General features: G+C 38.6%; 1 protein-coding gene across 1 annotated transcript in view; it reads left to right on the top strand.

Annotated features, from left to right (window-relative positions):
- The window catches only part of RYR3 (ryanodine receptor 3), a 529369-nt gene that overhangs the window by 207867 nt on the left and 306909 nt on the right, over positions 1-14593 (top strand). The window contains exons 33-38 of the mRNA XM_043516837.1: positions 1260-1346; positions 3212-3438; positions 4591-5392; positions 5876-6076; positions 8421-8523; positions 12678-12815. Of these exons, the coding sequence (XP_043372772.1) occupies positions 1260-1346; positions 3212-3438; positions 4591-5392; positions 5876-6076; positions 8421-8523; positions 12678-12815 (1558 nt within the window). The remainder of the gene's footprint in view (positions 1-1259; positions 1347-3211; positions 3439-4590; positions 5393-5875; positions 6077-8420; positions 8524-12677; positions 12816-14593) is intronic.

The following is a 14593-nucleotide window of genomic DNA, read 5'->3' as shown; positions in this document are numbered from 1 at the left end:
TAAGGTGTGATATGTTGTGACCAATCAGGGCTAGACACGAATGCTATATCTAATTGGAAATAGTTAATTCCAAGTTCTCCAAAAATTATAATAGCTTTTATGCCTTTGGTATGTGTATGAGAAATTGTTAATTCACTATAGATAATCCTAATATGAAACAGAACTTTACATTACCCTGGCTAAATGATAGATTTCCCCTCATTTCTTCCCCCTTACAAAATTATGGCATTGAAGTTTAGTTCATATCAAATTAGAGTTTACCTAACATGAAGGGGCTAGAGTAGGTATAAGGGTACTCTAAAATCCCCATATCTCGCCAGGAGAAGAACTGTTGTAGACAGACAGGAGGGGAGGGATAGCTCAGTGGTTTGAGCATTGGCCTGCTAAAGCCAGGGTTATGAGTTCAATCCTTGAGGGGGCCATTTAGGGATCTGAGGCAAAAATTGGGAATTGGATGACCTCCTGAAGTCCCTTCCAACCCTGATATTCTAGATTCTATGATAAAGCTGCTTTCAAAGATTCCATCACAAGGCTTGGTATATGGCAAGTATTGGGGTTGGGGTCAGGGTCAGGGCCTCAGCACACGTTGCTGCAAAGATATGGGATAATGCTGTTGCCCATAGGGTTGGCCTTAATTTAGATAGACCTCCAGGGCAGTCTAAATTACATTGGGTGACTCTGGCCCCCAATGCTGCCTAGAATTGAGAGGTGAGTTAAAAGCGATTTTAGCCAGCCCTCCTGCACAGAATTTCACCCCTGATTCCTCTCTTTTTTCCTAACAAAAAAGCCTAAATTCAAATAATTTTACCTAATTTTGACTTCAAAGCTCTTCCCAGATTGAGAACCTATATACTAATAGATATTACTTTTTTCTTAATCTTGGTTTGTAATAAACTGCATCTTGAGCAGAAGAGGTTATCATAGAATAGCTGACACATTACAGATAACTTTATAGTTCACACCATACATATATACCCTGATCCTACATGCTTACCTTCAAATTCAAGAATGGTCCCCTTGACTCTGATGGGGCCACTCACATGCTTAACATTAAATATGTGCCTAAGTGTTTGAAGGATTGGGGTACACTTTACAGTACAATATAGGGCAAACTGTAGTTTGGCTTCTGATGGGCAATTTAATGCCTTGTGTACAATTATTTAATAAACATGTAGAAGTTGCAGTACAGTGTATATATTGACATAAACTGGTAAGTAACTCTTGATGCCTTTTTAATTGTGATAAATCTATTTTTTCAGGTTGAACCAACCACAAAATTATTTCCAGCAGTTTTTATACAACCTATGAGCACAAATTTGTTTCATTTCGAACTTGGTAAATTAAAGGTATTTGTAATGTTTTTTTATCAATAAATGTTGCTATTTTAAATCTAGTAACTCTCACAGAAAAGCCTGGTAGTGAGATCCTTGTATTGTTAAAACTTAATTACTTTTACAAAACGTAAATTGACTATTATACAAGGGCAAATTATAATAATCAAAACAGACCGGTGAGCCTAATTTCAGTACAGGACAAATTTGTAGAAACTATAATAAAGAACAGAATTCTCAGACACACAGATAAACATGGTTGGTTGAGAAAGGGTCAACATGGCTTTTGTGAAGAGAACTCATGCCTCACCAGTCTCTTAGAATTCTTTGAGGATGTGGATAAGGGTGATCCAGGGAGTATAGTGTACTTAGGTTTTAGAAAGCCTTTGATGAGGTCCCTCACCAAAGGCTCTTACGGAAACTAAATAGGTTAATGAGGGAAGGTCCTCTCATGGATGAGTAGCTCATCAGTAGCTAAAAGACAGGAAGCAAAGTGTTGGAATAATAGGTCAGTTTTCACAATGGAAAGAGGTAAACAGCAGGCTCCCCCAGGGATCTGTACTGGGATCTGTACATTACAGATCTGAGGCTGTTCATTATATGGGGTGAACAGTGAAGTGGCAAAGTTTGTAGATGATACAAAATTATTCAACCTAGTTAAGTCCAAAGCAGAAGTTAGAGTGATTTTTAAAAAATGGGGTGACTGGGCAAAAAAATGGCAGATGAAATTCAACATTAATAAGTGCAAAGTAATGCATATTGAAAAAAATAATCCCAACTATACAGATACAACAATGGATTCTAAATTAGCTGCTACTACCTGAGAAAGAGATCTCTGAGTCACTGCAGATTGTTCTCTGAAATCTTCTGCACAGTGGCAGCAGTGGTCAAAAAGGCTAACAGTATGTTAAGAACAATTAGGAAAAGGATAGAAAAGAAGACAGAAAAGATTGTAATGCCACTTTATAAATCCATTGTGCATCTACATCTTGAATCCTGTGTCAAGTTCTGCTTGCCTCATCTGAAAAAGGATATAGTGGAACTGGAAAATGTTCAGAGAAGGGCAACGAAGATTATCAAAATTATGGAACAGCTTCCGTGCGACGAGAGACTAAAAAGATTAGGGCTGTTCAGTTTAGAAAAGAAACAACTAAAGGGAAATACAATAGAGGTCTATAAAATCATGAATGGTATGTAAAAAGTGAATAGAGAAATGTTATTTATCTTTTCCCACAATATAAAAAATCAGGGGACACCTACTGAAATTAATAGGCAGCAGATTTAATACAAACAAGAGGAAATACTTTTTCACCCAACACATAGATAAACTGTGGATTGCAATGGGATGGTGTGATGGCCAAAAACATTACTGAGTTCAAAAAAGAACTGGATAAGTTCCTGGAAGATCGATCCATCAATGGCTTTTGGCCAAGATGATCAGGTGTGAAACACCATGCTTGGGGCAACCTTAACCCTATGACTACCAGAAGTCGTGCGGGGAAGGTGTGTGGATCACTCCATAATTGCTATGTTCTGTATGCTCTTCCTTATGTTCTGGAACACACTACTGTCATAGACAGGATATTGAGCAAGATGAACCATGTTCTAAAACAAAACTACATTTGTCAAAATAAATTAAGTACCCTTGATATCTTAAAAGTTGAGTTTGTTTGCTTATTTGCAAATGTATAAATTTCTGTAATCCTCAGTGGGAGTCTCCCAGTGACTAGTGAAAAATAACTACTGTTATACAGAAGCCACATATTTAAGAGTGTGTGTTTGTGTGTGATTTAAACCATTACACATGGTAATATTTGTGCCATAAAATGTTGGTAAACAATTTAAAATATTTTTTTAATTTTCCAATTTATTTATTGCAGAACACCATGCCTTTATCAGCAGCCATCTTTAAAAGTGAAGAGAAAAATCCCATTCCTCAGTGCCCCCCACGCCTTGATGTGCAAACAATTACACCTGTGCTCTGGAGCAGAATGCCTAACAGCTTCCTGAAGGTGGAGACTGAGCGTATCAGTGAACGCCATGGTTGGGTAGTGCAGTGTCTGGAGCCACTGCAAATGATGGCTCTTCATATTCCAGAGGAGAACAGGTACATTTGGAGAGAACCACAGCAGTTTTCTTGTGAATGAAATATGTAGGGGTAGCTGACTGAAGTCCCTCTTTCAGAGGGGTGTTCTCAATACCTAGGAGTACAGTCAGATTGTAGTCTGAATTACTTTGACAGTCATTTAGAATTTCTGATCTCATTTACTGTAACTAACATCCAGTATATATGTAATTCAAATAGATATTAAAAGCCAAATAATTTTGATGCCATTTGATCACTTTACTGTAGGTAAAATAAAACCCTTTACAGACATTAGGAGAATATCTGATTTTGTTTCTTTAAAAGGTAAAGCTAGACCTTTTAAAATACTTTGGATTGAATCTTCACCCAGTTCAAAACACAGATATAAATTACATTCAAATGACGTAATTCTGCTTCTTTGTATTGTTTTTAAAAGTATAGTATTTTCCTATAATCTACTTTACTTTTACAGTCATTAAACTACATATTCTTGATTGAAATAATATTTTAGAAAGCTAAACTCCCTCTAAATTGTTCTGACTGTTCAATTTTATCTTCAGAGTTACAGTAATGTAGTTTTGGCTGTTTTATTTGATATTCTAATATGGATAACTTGATCTGTGCAAAAATGTAGTTTTTAACCATATTTCTTTTGCAGACTGATTTAATAATTGTGCTTTTGGTAGGTCAATTTTAGTGAAATTTAGTTCAAGAAAAAGAGCTAAACATAGTGTACTTTATCCAGAAATACTACAGTATTCTTCAGGAAGGCTGCAAAAACACTGCATCTTATAACGATGTTACTGAAGTGTTTTGAACCTTTAAAGTAAAATATTGTCTTTTGAAAATTAATATTCTTGAATGGGTACTCAGGAGCTCTGGAAGCTTTTCCATATACTAGATAACTTATCTGCCACATCCCTTTTATTTCAGTATTTGTCCTCTCCTTACTAGGGATTTCTAAATTATCACTTGCTGGTTAGGTGATGTGGACATAGCAATTATTAGGTACTAAAGTGAATACATGTAGTGTAAAACAGAACTAATGAAACCTTATCCTTTAACTCATTATACCATTATTCCTATTTTCCCCCAGTTTGTTTGTGGATGTATTTAATAAAATAAACCTCATTTATGATGTTCACTGTCATGTTTCTTTGTTTTGCATAACAGGTGTGTTGATATATTGGAGCTATGTGAACAAGAGGATTTGCTGCAATTCCACTACCACACTTTAAAACTCTATAGCTCCGTTTGTGCACTGGGTAATAATAGAGTTGCTTATGCACTTTGTAGCCATGTGGACCTATCTCAGTTATTTTACACAATAGATAATCAGTATTTACCTGGACTTTTACGCGCTGGATTCTATGATCTACTTATCAGTATTCATTTGGAACGTGCCAAAGAAGCCAAGCTTATGATGAACAATGAATTTATCATTCCAATTACAGATGACACTAGAAAAATTGAATTATATCCTGATGAATCAAAGAGACATGGGTTACCAGGAGTTGGGCTTAGCACTTGTTTGAAGCCAGGTTTTAATTTTTCTACTCCTTGTTTCATTGCGGCCAGTGAAGAACATCAGAAGCCCAGTCCAGAGATACCACTTGAGATGCTCAAAACCAAAGCCATAAGCATGCTGACAGAGGCAGTACACTGTAGTGGTGTTCATATCCGAGACCCTGTTGGAGGGAAAGTTGAATTCCAGTTTGTTCCTGTTCTTAAACTTATAGGAACTTTACTTGTAATGGGGGTTTTTGATGATGATGATGTGAAACAGATTTTACTTCTTATTGATCCCAATGTGTTTGGAGAGCACAAGGAAGAAACAGAAGAGAAAACAGATAAGGAGGAAGTTACACAGATTGAAGAAAAAGCTGTGGAAGCTGGGGAAGAGGCATTAAAGGAAACTAAACTGCCAATGAAAGGCTTAGTTCAGACAAGATTACCTGAATCTGTTAAACTCCAGGTGACCATTTTAAAGTAAATGTATATCTAATGTAATACTGATGAAACAAGAATAGGGTATGATGTCTAGTGTTTGCAGGCAATAACCTGGGATTCAGGACTCCCAGGTTCTAGTCCTGGCTTCATCATTGACTTGCTGTGTGACCTTGAGCAAATCACTTCACATGCAAGGTACTTCACATGCACGTTATGGGAGAGAAGAAACATTTACAAAGCACTTTGATAGCATCCAATGAAAGGCAGTGTGTAAATGCAAAATAAGGTAGATCATAAAAATAAAATATCTGTATATATTTATTATTACTTGTCAAAAATCAGAGTTCTTGAAAAAATAAATAATTTTATTATTCTAATTTTTATTGCCTGGCAAATAGAAGAACCTTTCGTATAGACTGCAGTGTTCATTGTTGTTCTTTCATTTTAGAGTTTATGGTTTAGATTCTCAATTAAGATATTTAACTCTCTTCTATTTTTTTCATGCTAGATGTGTGAGCTACTCAATTATTTCTGTGACTGTGAGCTGCGACACAGGGTTGAAGCTATTGTATCATTTGCAGATAATTATGTGTCAAAGCTGCAATATAATCAGAAATACAGGTACAATGAACTCATGCAAGCATTAAACATGTCTGCTGCTTTGACTGCCAAGAAGACGAAGGAATTTCGCTCTCCCCCTCAAGAACAGGTAAAATAAAGGACAGGAGGGTTTTTTAAAGTGTGATAAATGAGGAAAGGAAGAGGTAAAACTATCTAACTCCTAAACTAGAATTTTGACCCTGGGAGAGATGGAACATCATATGAAATAGTTTATTATGCTGCCACAAGATGTTACAAGCCAAAATTTTCAGACCTGAGTTCCTGAATTTAGGATCCTATATCCAAACTTTAAGTCTGCCTAATTTTGTAAAGTTAAGCTGAAGTTAATAGGAACTACAGGCAGTCAACTTCTTTGAAAATCAGGCCACTTTTATAGAAGTGACTAAATGTGGATCTAAGAACTTAATTTTCACACATCGGTTTGAAAATATTGACCTTAGACCCCTGAATGGAGCTGTGTGAACCTACCAGTTTTTGCTTTGCAAGTACTGTTGGTATGCATGAAAATGGACTTATCTTGTAACCAACTGACTTCTCCATTTCTAAAAGTAGTTCCTCAGTTTTTTTGGGGGGGGAATTCAAGGAGAGAGAGAAAAATGTTCTGATTTGTTGGAAACCTATGAAACACCAGAGTCAATTAATTTACCTGTTATTTGCTTCATAATTTTTGTGCGTACTGCATTAGAGATGCAGGCATCAGGTTTGTTATGGAGCTAATTTTTTGATCGTTTGTTTTTTCTGTTTTACTTATGTGGGGCTTTGGGAATGTTTGTTTACTTTTTCAAGACAATTGGCTAATGTCTCCTCTAAAACTTTTTTTACTGTTGGGAATCTTTTTATATGTTAATTAATTGCTGTTATCTCACGCGATTAACTTTAAAAAATTAATCACATTTTAAAAATTAATTGTGATTAATCACAGTTCTAATAGCATTGTTAAACAATAGAATACCAATTGAAATTTATTAAATATTTTTGGATTTGTTTTTTACATTTTAAAATATATTTATTTCAGTTACAACATAGAATACAAAGTGTACAGTGCTCACTTTATAATACTTTTGATTATAAATATTTGCAGTGTAAAAATGACAAACAAAAGTAGTATTTTTCAATTCACCTCAGACAAGCAATCTCTTTATCTTGAAAGTGCAACTTACAAATGTAGATTTTTTGTTACATAACTACACTCCATAACAAAACAATGTAAACTTTAGCACCTACAAGTCCACTCAGTCCGACTTCTTGTGCAGCCAATCGCTAAGAGATACAAGTTTGTTTACATTTACAGAAGATAATGCTGCCCACTTCTTATTTACAGTGTCACCTGAAAGTGAGAACAGGCGTTCGCATGGGACTTTTGTAGTCAGAAGTGCAAGGTATTTACATGGCAGATATGCTAAATATTCATATGCCTCTTCATGCTTTGACCACCATTCCAGAGGACAAGCTTCCAGACTGATGATGCTTGTTAAAAAAAAAAGTGTCAATTAAATTTGTGACTGAACTCCTTGGAGGAGAATCTGAAGTGCCTTCCAAAATCTGAGAGGGACTATGTGTGGCGCATGCTTTCTGATGTCTTAAAAAACAACACTCTGATTCAGAAACTACAGAACCTGAACCACCAAAAAAGAAAATCAACCTTTGGCTGGTGGCACCTGACTCAGATGATGAAAATGAACATGTTGGTCTGCACTGCTTTGGATCGTTATTGAGCAGAATCAGTTATCAGCATGGACGCATGTCCTCTGGAATGGTGGTTGAAGGATGAAGGGACATATGAATCTTTAGCTCATCTCTCAAGTATTTACCTGCCAGATGCTGGCTACAACAATGCCATGCAAACACCTGTTCTCACTTTCAGGTGACATTGTAAACAAGAAGCGGGCAGCATTATCTCCTGCAAAAGTAAAAAAAAATGTTTGCCTGAGCAATTGGCTGAACAAAAATAGGACTGAGTGAACTTGTAGGCCTTAAAGTTTTACATTGTTTTATTTTTAATGCAGTTATTTTTTTCTACATAATTCTACATTTGTAAGTTCAACATTCATGATAATTAGATTGCACTATAGTATTTGTATTAGTTGAATTGAAAAATACAATTTTTTGTTTTTTACAGTGCAAATATTTGTAATCAAAAATAAATATAAAGTGAGCACTATACACTTTGTATCTGTGTTGTAACTGAAATCAATATAATTGAAAATGTAGAAAACATCCAAAAATATTTAAATAAATGGTATTCTATTATTAACAGTGTGATTAATCACAATTAATTTTTTAATTGCTTGACAGCCCTAATCATAATTAAAATCCTTAAGCCAGTTCTTTTGAGAACCATGTGTAAATAAGTAAATTATGTCTGTGTTACTGTACTCTGTGCAGGACCCTGTGCAGTCCTAAATATTTGGGTTTATTTTTGTCCTTAAAAGATTAATATGTTGCTAAATTTTCAACTGAGAGAAGATTGTCCCTGTCCAGAGGAGATTCGGGAAGAGCTATATGAGTTTCACGATGATCTTCTAATTCACTGTGGTGAGAAGCAAATTATTTTTTCACTGATTGAACATTATACATTTTAGTTCTGATTCTTTTCCATGGCAAGCAAGATACTGATGACATAAATTACTTCAATTTAGTTGTGTTATGTATCGAATGACTGTTCCTGGAGTTTCTAAGTCCCAAAAGTATCTAAAGTGTGTGTCATGGTTTATTTCCATTGTAATGTTTTAGTTGAATTGAACATTTTTATTATATATTATTTAAATTTTCAGCCCTACCTAGCCCTGATGTTAGAAGAAGGAGGAGGAGATGATGGTGATTAATTAAATTTAAATAACAAAAAAATCACCAGGGAAGAAGTTCTGAGTACCCTAAAAATTAATTAGACTTACAGCTGTAAATGGAGACTGACCCACTAGACATAATTATATATTACACGGGGGAAGGAGGACATACCTTTTTTGTTCGTTTTGCTTCATAAGTTAGGAAATGCCAGAATTAAAGTTGCCTGTGCAACCTTAATTTGGACCCCTTGTGTGACTGTGTTGTGATATATTCTTTAGTTACATGAGCACACACTATTGTTTCCACAGGACTCTTGCTTCCGTGCACAGAATGGACGTGCTCTCAGGATGGATCAGGGTTGTGTAGTGTAGGTTCTGCTTCACTTGTTGGACACTGCTTCATTTGTTGCATAAATTGTATTGTGGGTACCGGGAAGTGGTTGGCCTAAGCCCACCCATTCCTAAAGTCCCTCTCACTTAACCCAGAGGGAGGTACCAGTGGGCCTGGGCCACAACTGAATGGTGGAGACAACAAATGAAAAAACAGGGATGGGAGTGAAGGTCATAAGGCAAAAATCAAAGAACCTGAAGGGGACACTAAACAGAGAACTCCAACAGCGCCCACTGTTCCTCAAAGGCTTCTGAGGAGGCAGTAGACACTGTCCAGAGGAACTCTGTTTGGAGGCATGATCAAATAAGGGATTGAATTTAGGCTTCGCAGATGCAGAGCAGCCCATCTCTAGGTTCCTCCATCTGGTGTGATGGCCGTATTGGCCAGTGCTGGGAGGAGGTTGAGGAGGAGGTGTTGTGAGGCTACAGATAAGATGTGCAAAAATCAGGAGGTGCGGGGAGAAGTGCAGCCAGAACCTCAGTGAGAGGTTCTGCAAGTGCTGAAAGAGGCAACAGGTACTGCCACTTGGTGTCAGGGCAAGACACAAGGACATATGAAGCACAAGTGCATTCAGATGTTTTCCTGGACATGGTTCGGAGAAGAACTGGCTGGATGTCGTTCGGCTGACTTAGGTTGCCCATCAGGGAGGCCAGGGTGGCTCACAAGGCAGGGGCCCGAAGTCAAGTTCTGGAGGGCCAGGAGTGAGGGGTGGTTGGGGAGCAGTTTCCTACAGGACCTGCTCCAGGAAGACAAGAGAAGCAGGAGGAGGCAAGGTCGCCGTCATCTCCTGGACCACCTTCTGGTCATTAAACACCCATGGCTGGCCAGCTGACTCAGGCTCACAGGGGTTGGGCTTAATGCGGTGTGGACATTCAGGCTCAGGCTGGAGCCTGAGCTCTGGGACCCTCCCCATTTGTGGAGTCCCAGGGCTCAGGCTGGAGCCCAAACCTGAATGTCTACATGGCAATTAAACAGCCCAGCAAACCTGAGTTCTGTGAGCCGGAGTCAGCTGGCAAGGGCCAGCCACGGATTTTTAAATGTAGTGCACATATACCCTACAGTGTGGATTGTGAGGCAGGGGTTCCACTAGGAGATTGGAAGGTGTGTAATGAATGAGGGAGGGGATTGTAGGAAGAGAAAGGATGATCTTATGGTTAAATCAGTTGAATGATTTCCTGGAGAAGTGGTACCTATCTCTGCCAGATAGTTTCTGTGTGAGGCAAGTCATGTATACCAAACTTTTCACAAGTGATAATCATTTGTGTTCCTGATTTTCTGATTAGGGACCCTGGGATCTAATTTACAAAAGTGCTTAGCACTCACATATACAACTGAAGTCTGTGGGAGCTGTATTATGAACATATTAAGTGGTATAAAATGCTAAGTACTCTCAGAATGCTAAGTAGAAAAAATAGTTTGTGACAATGTAATTGCGGAAAGTATAATGCATATGCAGAAATGAGCTGAATGAAGGTTACACAGGCAACTTTACTTCTGGCATTTCTTAACTTTCGAATCCTTGACTTTGCAACCTTAACAGTTGTTCTTTTAACAAGCTGTTTGTGTGTAATTTCCTAGGTTTTTTAAAAAGCAAACTGAAAATTCAGAAATTCCGTTATGTGATATCTTCTTGACACCTACATGTTTCTTCTGCAGAGTTGGAACCCTAAGAGTTGGAACTTCACAGAACTCTGCCATTTGAGTAAATGGGGTAACTGATAGAAGTAGTAGGTTGTAAATGTCTTTGCAGATCAACATTAGAGGGGGATAGGACACTGGCAGTGTATTTCAGAGAGATCTGGTGAAACTCAGGAATCTTGGGTTTCATTCCAGGCTCTGGAGGAGAGTACATCTAATGAACACAGACCCTGTTGCCTCTTTCCCCCCAGATTTGACCCCTTGTGCACTACATATCATCCAATTTATCCTTGACCCAGGCCTGTCTCTTCCCCACTCTCATCTCCTTGTTCCAGTCCCACTCTCTTTACCTACCCAGTCTCAGTCTTCACTGCTCAGGCTACTTGTACTAACCACAGTCTTCTTGCCAAGCAATCCTAGTCTTCACCTCCAGGTTCTCTTAATCCCTCTCTCCCCATCCTTACATCCAATCCCAGTCTCCTTGCCCAGCCAATCCTAGTTACTTTCTCCCAGCTCCTCATCCAGTTTGTCTTCTGCTTCCCCCACTGACTCTCAGTTCTAGTCTCTCTTCTCAGGCTTATCCAATCCAATCTCACCCATCCCCTTCCTGACTCTTTGCTGCAGTCTGCTCCCCTCTGTGGATCCTTGTCTCTTTGCACAGCCAGTCCAAGTTCTCCCCCGACACCTCAGCTCCTCATATGATCTCAGCGTCCCCCATCTCCCTCCAGCCAACTGAACCCTGGTTCCCCCTCTCTGTTTCCCTCATGATCTCTCAGTCCCATTCCCCTTCCCTGCACCCTGGATTCCAGTCTCAGCTTTCCCTCCCTCCAGACTGCAGCTTCCTTGCCCAGCTAATCCCAGTTTCCGTCCTCACTTCTGGTCCCACTCTTACCAGATTCCGTGTCCTAATCTACTCCTACCCTTCCTCCCCACCATCCTGTCTGGATTTTGTCTCCTTTGCATTTGAATCAGACTGCTTCCTCCTCCACACTACCTGGCTGCCATTTGGAAAGAGAGGCTCCTTGCTCTCCATTCAAGTGTCTGGCTCCACCACAGCATGAAACAACTGGTAGCATCAATTATAGGGAAAGACCACTTTTACCCCTGTATTCCTGGTCTGGAGGGAACATATCAGTTGCTCAGTGGAGAATATGCATGCACAGTCCTGTCACATATAGAAGCTATAAGGGGATGGAATATCTCTTTAAGCATGGTTCAGACACAGTCTGGTCAGTGCTAGGTGCTGTGAAGGTCTGTCTCCACAGCAACTAGATACCCGTGGCTGGTCCGTGCCAACCAGCTCGGGCTCACGGGGCTCAGGCTGCAGGGCTGTTTCATTGCTGTGTAGACTTCCAGGATTGGGCTTGAGCCCAAGCTCTGGGATCCTCCCACCTCTCAGAGTCCTTTAACAAGAAACAAACTCCACCAGCCAATAAATAAAAGCATTAAACCTACCCCTTTAAATCATCCCATCCAGAGGAATATATTGTTAAACTCTCCCTAAAACCTAGCCAAATCTTACAGGACTTTTGTGTCATTATTAATTGCAGTAGAATCTTCCTAAAACAATAGTTGTATAGTTGTTTCCCCTGTTATACTAGGGGAAACAATTACTGATGTTTATAAGGAGTATTATATATCTGATTATTTGTAATATTTATACTATAATTGAAGTAAATTTGCTGTTTTGAGGGGTACTACTATAGCTAACATTCTAGAAATCCGCTGATTAAAAGCTATTTTCAGTATTCCTAATCTACAGATTTCTTAACCTTATGCGGTACATGTTGTAGAATGTTTTTTAAGTATGAGTATTGAACAATTTTATCTTGAAGTCATATGGTTTGTTTCTAATTAGTTTTACTACATGTTAGGTATTCCACTCGAAGAAGAAGAGGAGATGGATGAAGACACTTCCTGGATGGGCAAACTTCGTTCACTGATATACAAAATCAAAGGCCCACCAAAAGCAGAAAAAAAAGAGCCTACAGAGGTGGAGGAAAAGTCTCCCAGTAAGTTTTTTAAAGTGGTACCTCTAATACTGCATATTTCTCTTACTCTGCAGAAGTTTCAGTGCTGTAACGTTTTCTCATAAAAGTTTGTATGAATAAAAGACATTTTTTACACAGCAGAACGAAGAAGGGAGCTGTATGTTTAAGTAGTTTTCAGACAGTTAAAAAAAGCATCTGGGCTCCAGGCCATGATTAAATGAGTTTTTATTAGAGATGGATCTGAATCTGTGGAAGAATTCAGATCCAGAGTTGAACTTTGTGGATGCATACTTGCGTAATGGGTCAAAGCAAAACAAAAACTCAGTGTGGTGTTTAGATGTTGCTTGTAATTATTAGAATTGGGAGCACTGGCTGTTGGCAGTCTGAAAGGACAGGAAACAGGAAGGAGGGGGGAGGAGTTGAAGAGGCTGAGGGAGAGCTACTGAGGGTGCAGTGGCAGCTTGGAAAAGAGGTTTCCACTTTAAAAAATAAAGTCCTGTTGAAGTTTGTTAGTACCTTGCTTGGCTACTACAACACTCAGATTGTGGGAAATCCAGATCTAGACTTGCAACTTGTCCCCTTGGACCCATGTCTGCTTCAGATTTCTTCTGAAACTTACCATTTTCCACTTTATACCTTACCTTTATTTACCTATATTTAACTTTTCTACAGTGCCTATTCCTACAAAGGCTGTATGTTTGCCACTGCCATGATTCCTGTGACAAAAAAAATATCTCTTTCCCCTGTCTTTCACTAAGCAAAACTTTTCCATGGATTTTTACATATTAGTGGTTTGATTCTATTCTGTGTTTCAGCCCAGAACTCTCAGGCCAGGAGGAAAGGGGGCTAAGGTAGCTTTGAGACTCCTTTGTGCCATTCGTACCCTAAGTTGTTCCAGCGTCCACAGCATGATTAGACAGCACTCAGAACTGTCTAACTTACAGCCATCTCCCCAGGCTGCCTTATGGGCTATGGTGCTACAAGGAATTTTCATATCATTGTGCGTTGAAATCCTGTCACTGGCACCCATCCAATCCCCAGTCCCATCCTCCGTATGCCAGAGCTTGCAGATGAGTCCTCAGAAGTAAGCCTTGTGGTTGTCTTCCTAAGTGGCTGCACCAGGAGAATCCTCCCATAATTTGAACCAGGGTTTTAAGGGCCCCTTTACGCCATTCTAGCCCTTTACGTAAGCCATTGTTTTTAAATTATTAAATGATAGGTATATAAATTTTTATAATGGAGAATAAACGCTCTTATAATTTAAATGTTGTTCAATGGCTTTTCTTTTTCTTTTCCAATTTTACTGAGATTGTTACTTTTTTATTTTTGACCCTCACTTTCTCATTTTTTTGTTATAAAAAGCAACCGGCACCTCTTAAACTTAATCATCTTTCCATTGTTCTTACATTTCATTCCATCTACAATTATTAGTGCTAAAATATGTAGTTGTTTTTTGAGTATAAAAGTAAAAACAGCTCTTTTGATCTAGTAAAGTAGAGGATAAGAAAAAAACTATGAAGAAATGAATATTAGGAGAGTTTCACTATTTGAATGGTTTTAGCAGGGATGGAATATCCTGAATAAGATAAGTGTTTCCACCACTCACAGCCCATTTCTGTGACAATTACTAATGACAGGTTTCAGAGTAGCAGCCGTGTTAGTCTGTATTCGCAAAAAGAAAAGGAGTACTTGTGGCAGCTTAGAGACTAACACATTTATTTGAGCATAAGCTTTCGTGCGCTACAGCTCACTTCATCGGATGCATTTTTACTAATTACTAATGAGTAATCCCACTGAAG

This window comes from Dermochelys coriacea, chromosome 6, assembly GCF_009764565.3.
Source record: "Dermochelys coriacea isolate rDerCor1 chromosome 6, rDerCor1.pri.v4, whole genome shotgun sequence".
NCBI lineage: Eukaryota > Metazoa > Chordata > Testudines > Dermochelyidae > Dermochelys > Dermochelys coriacea.
Note: the sequence above shows the minus strand (reverse complement) of the source record. Positions and strands in the feature narration are given on the sequence as shown.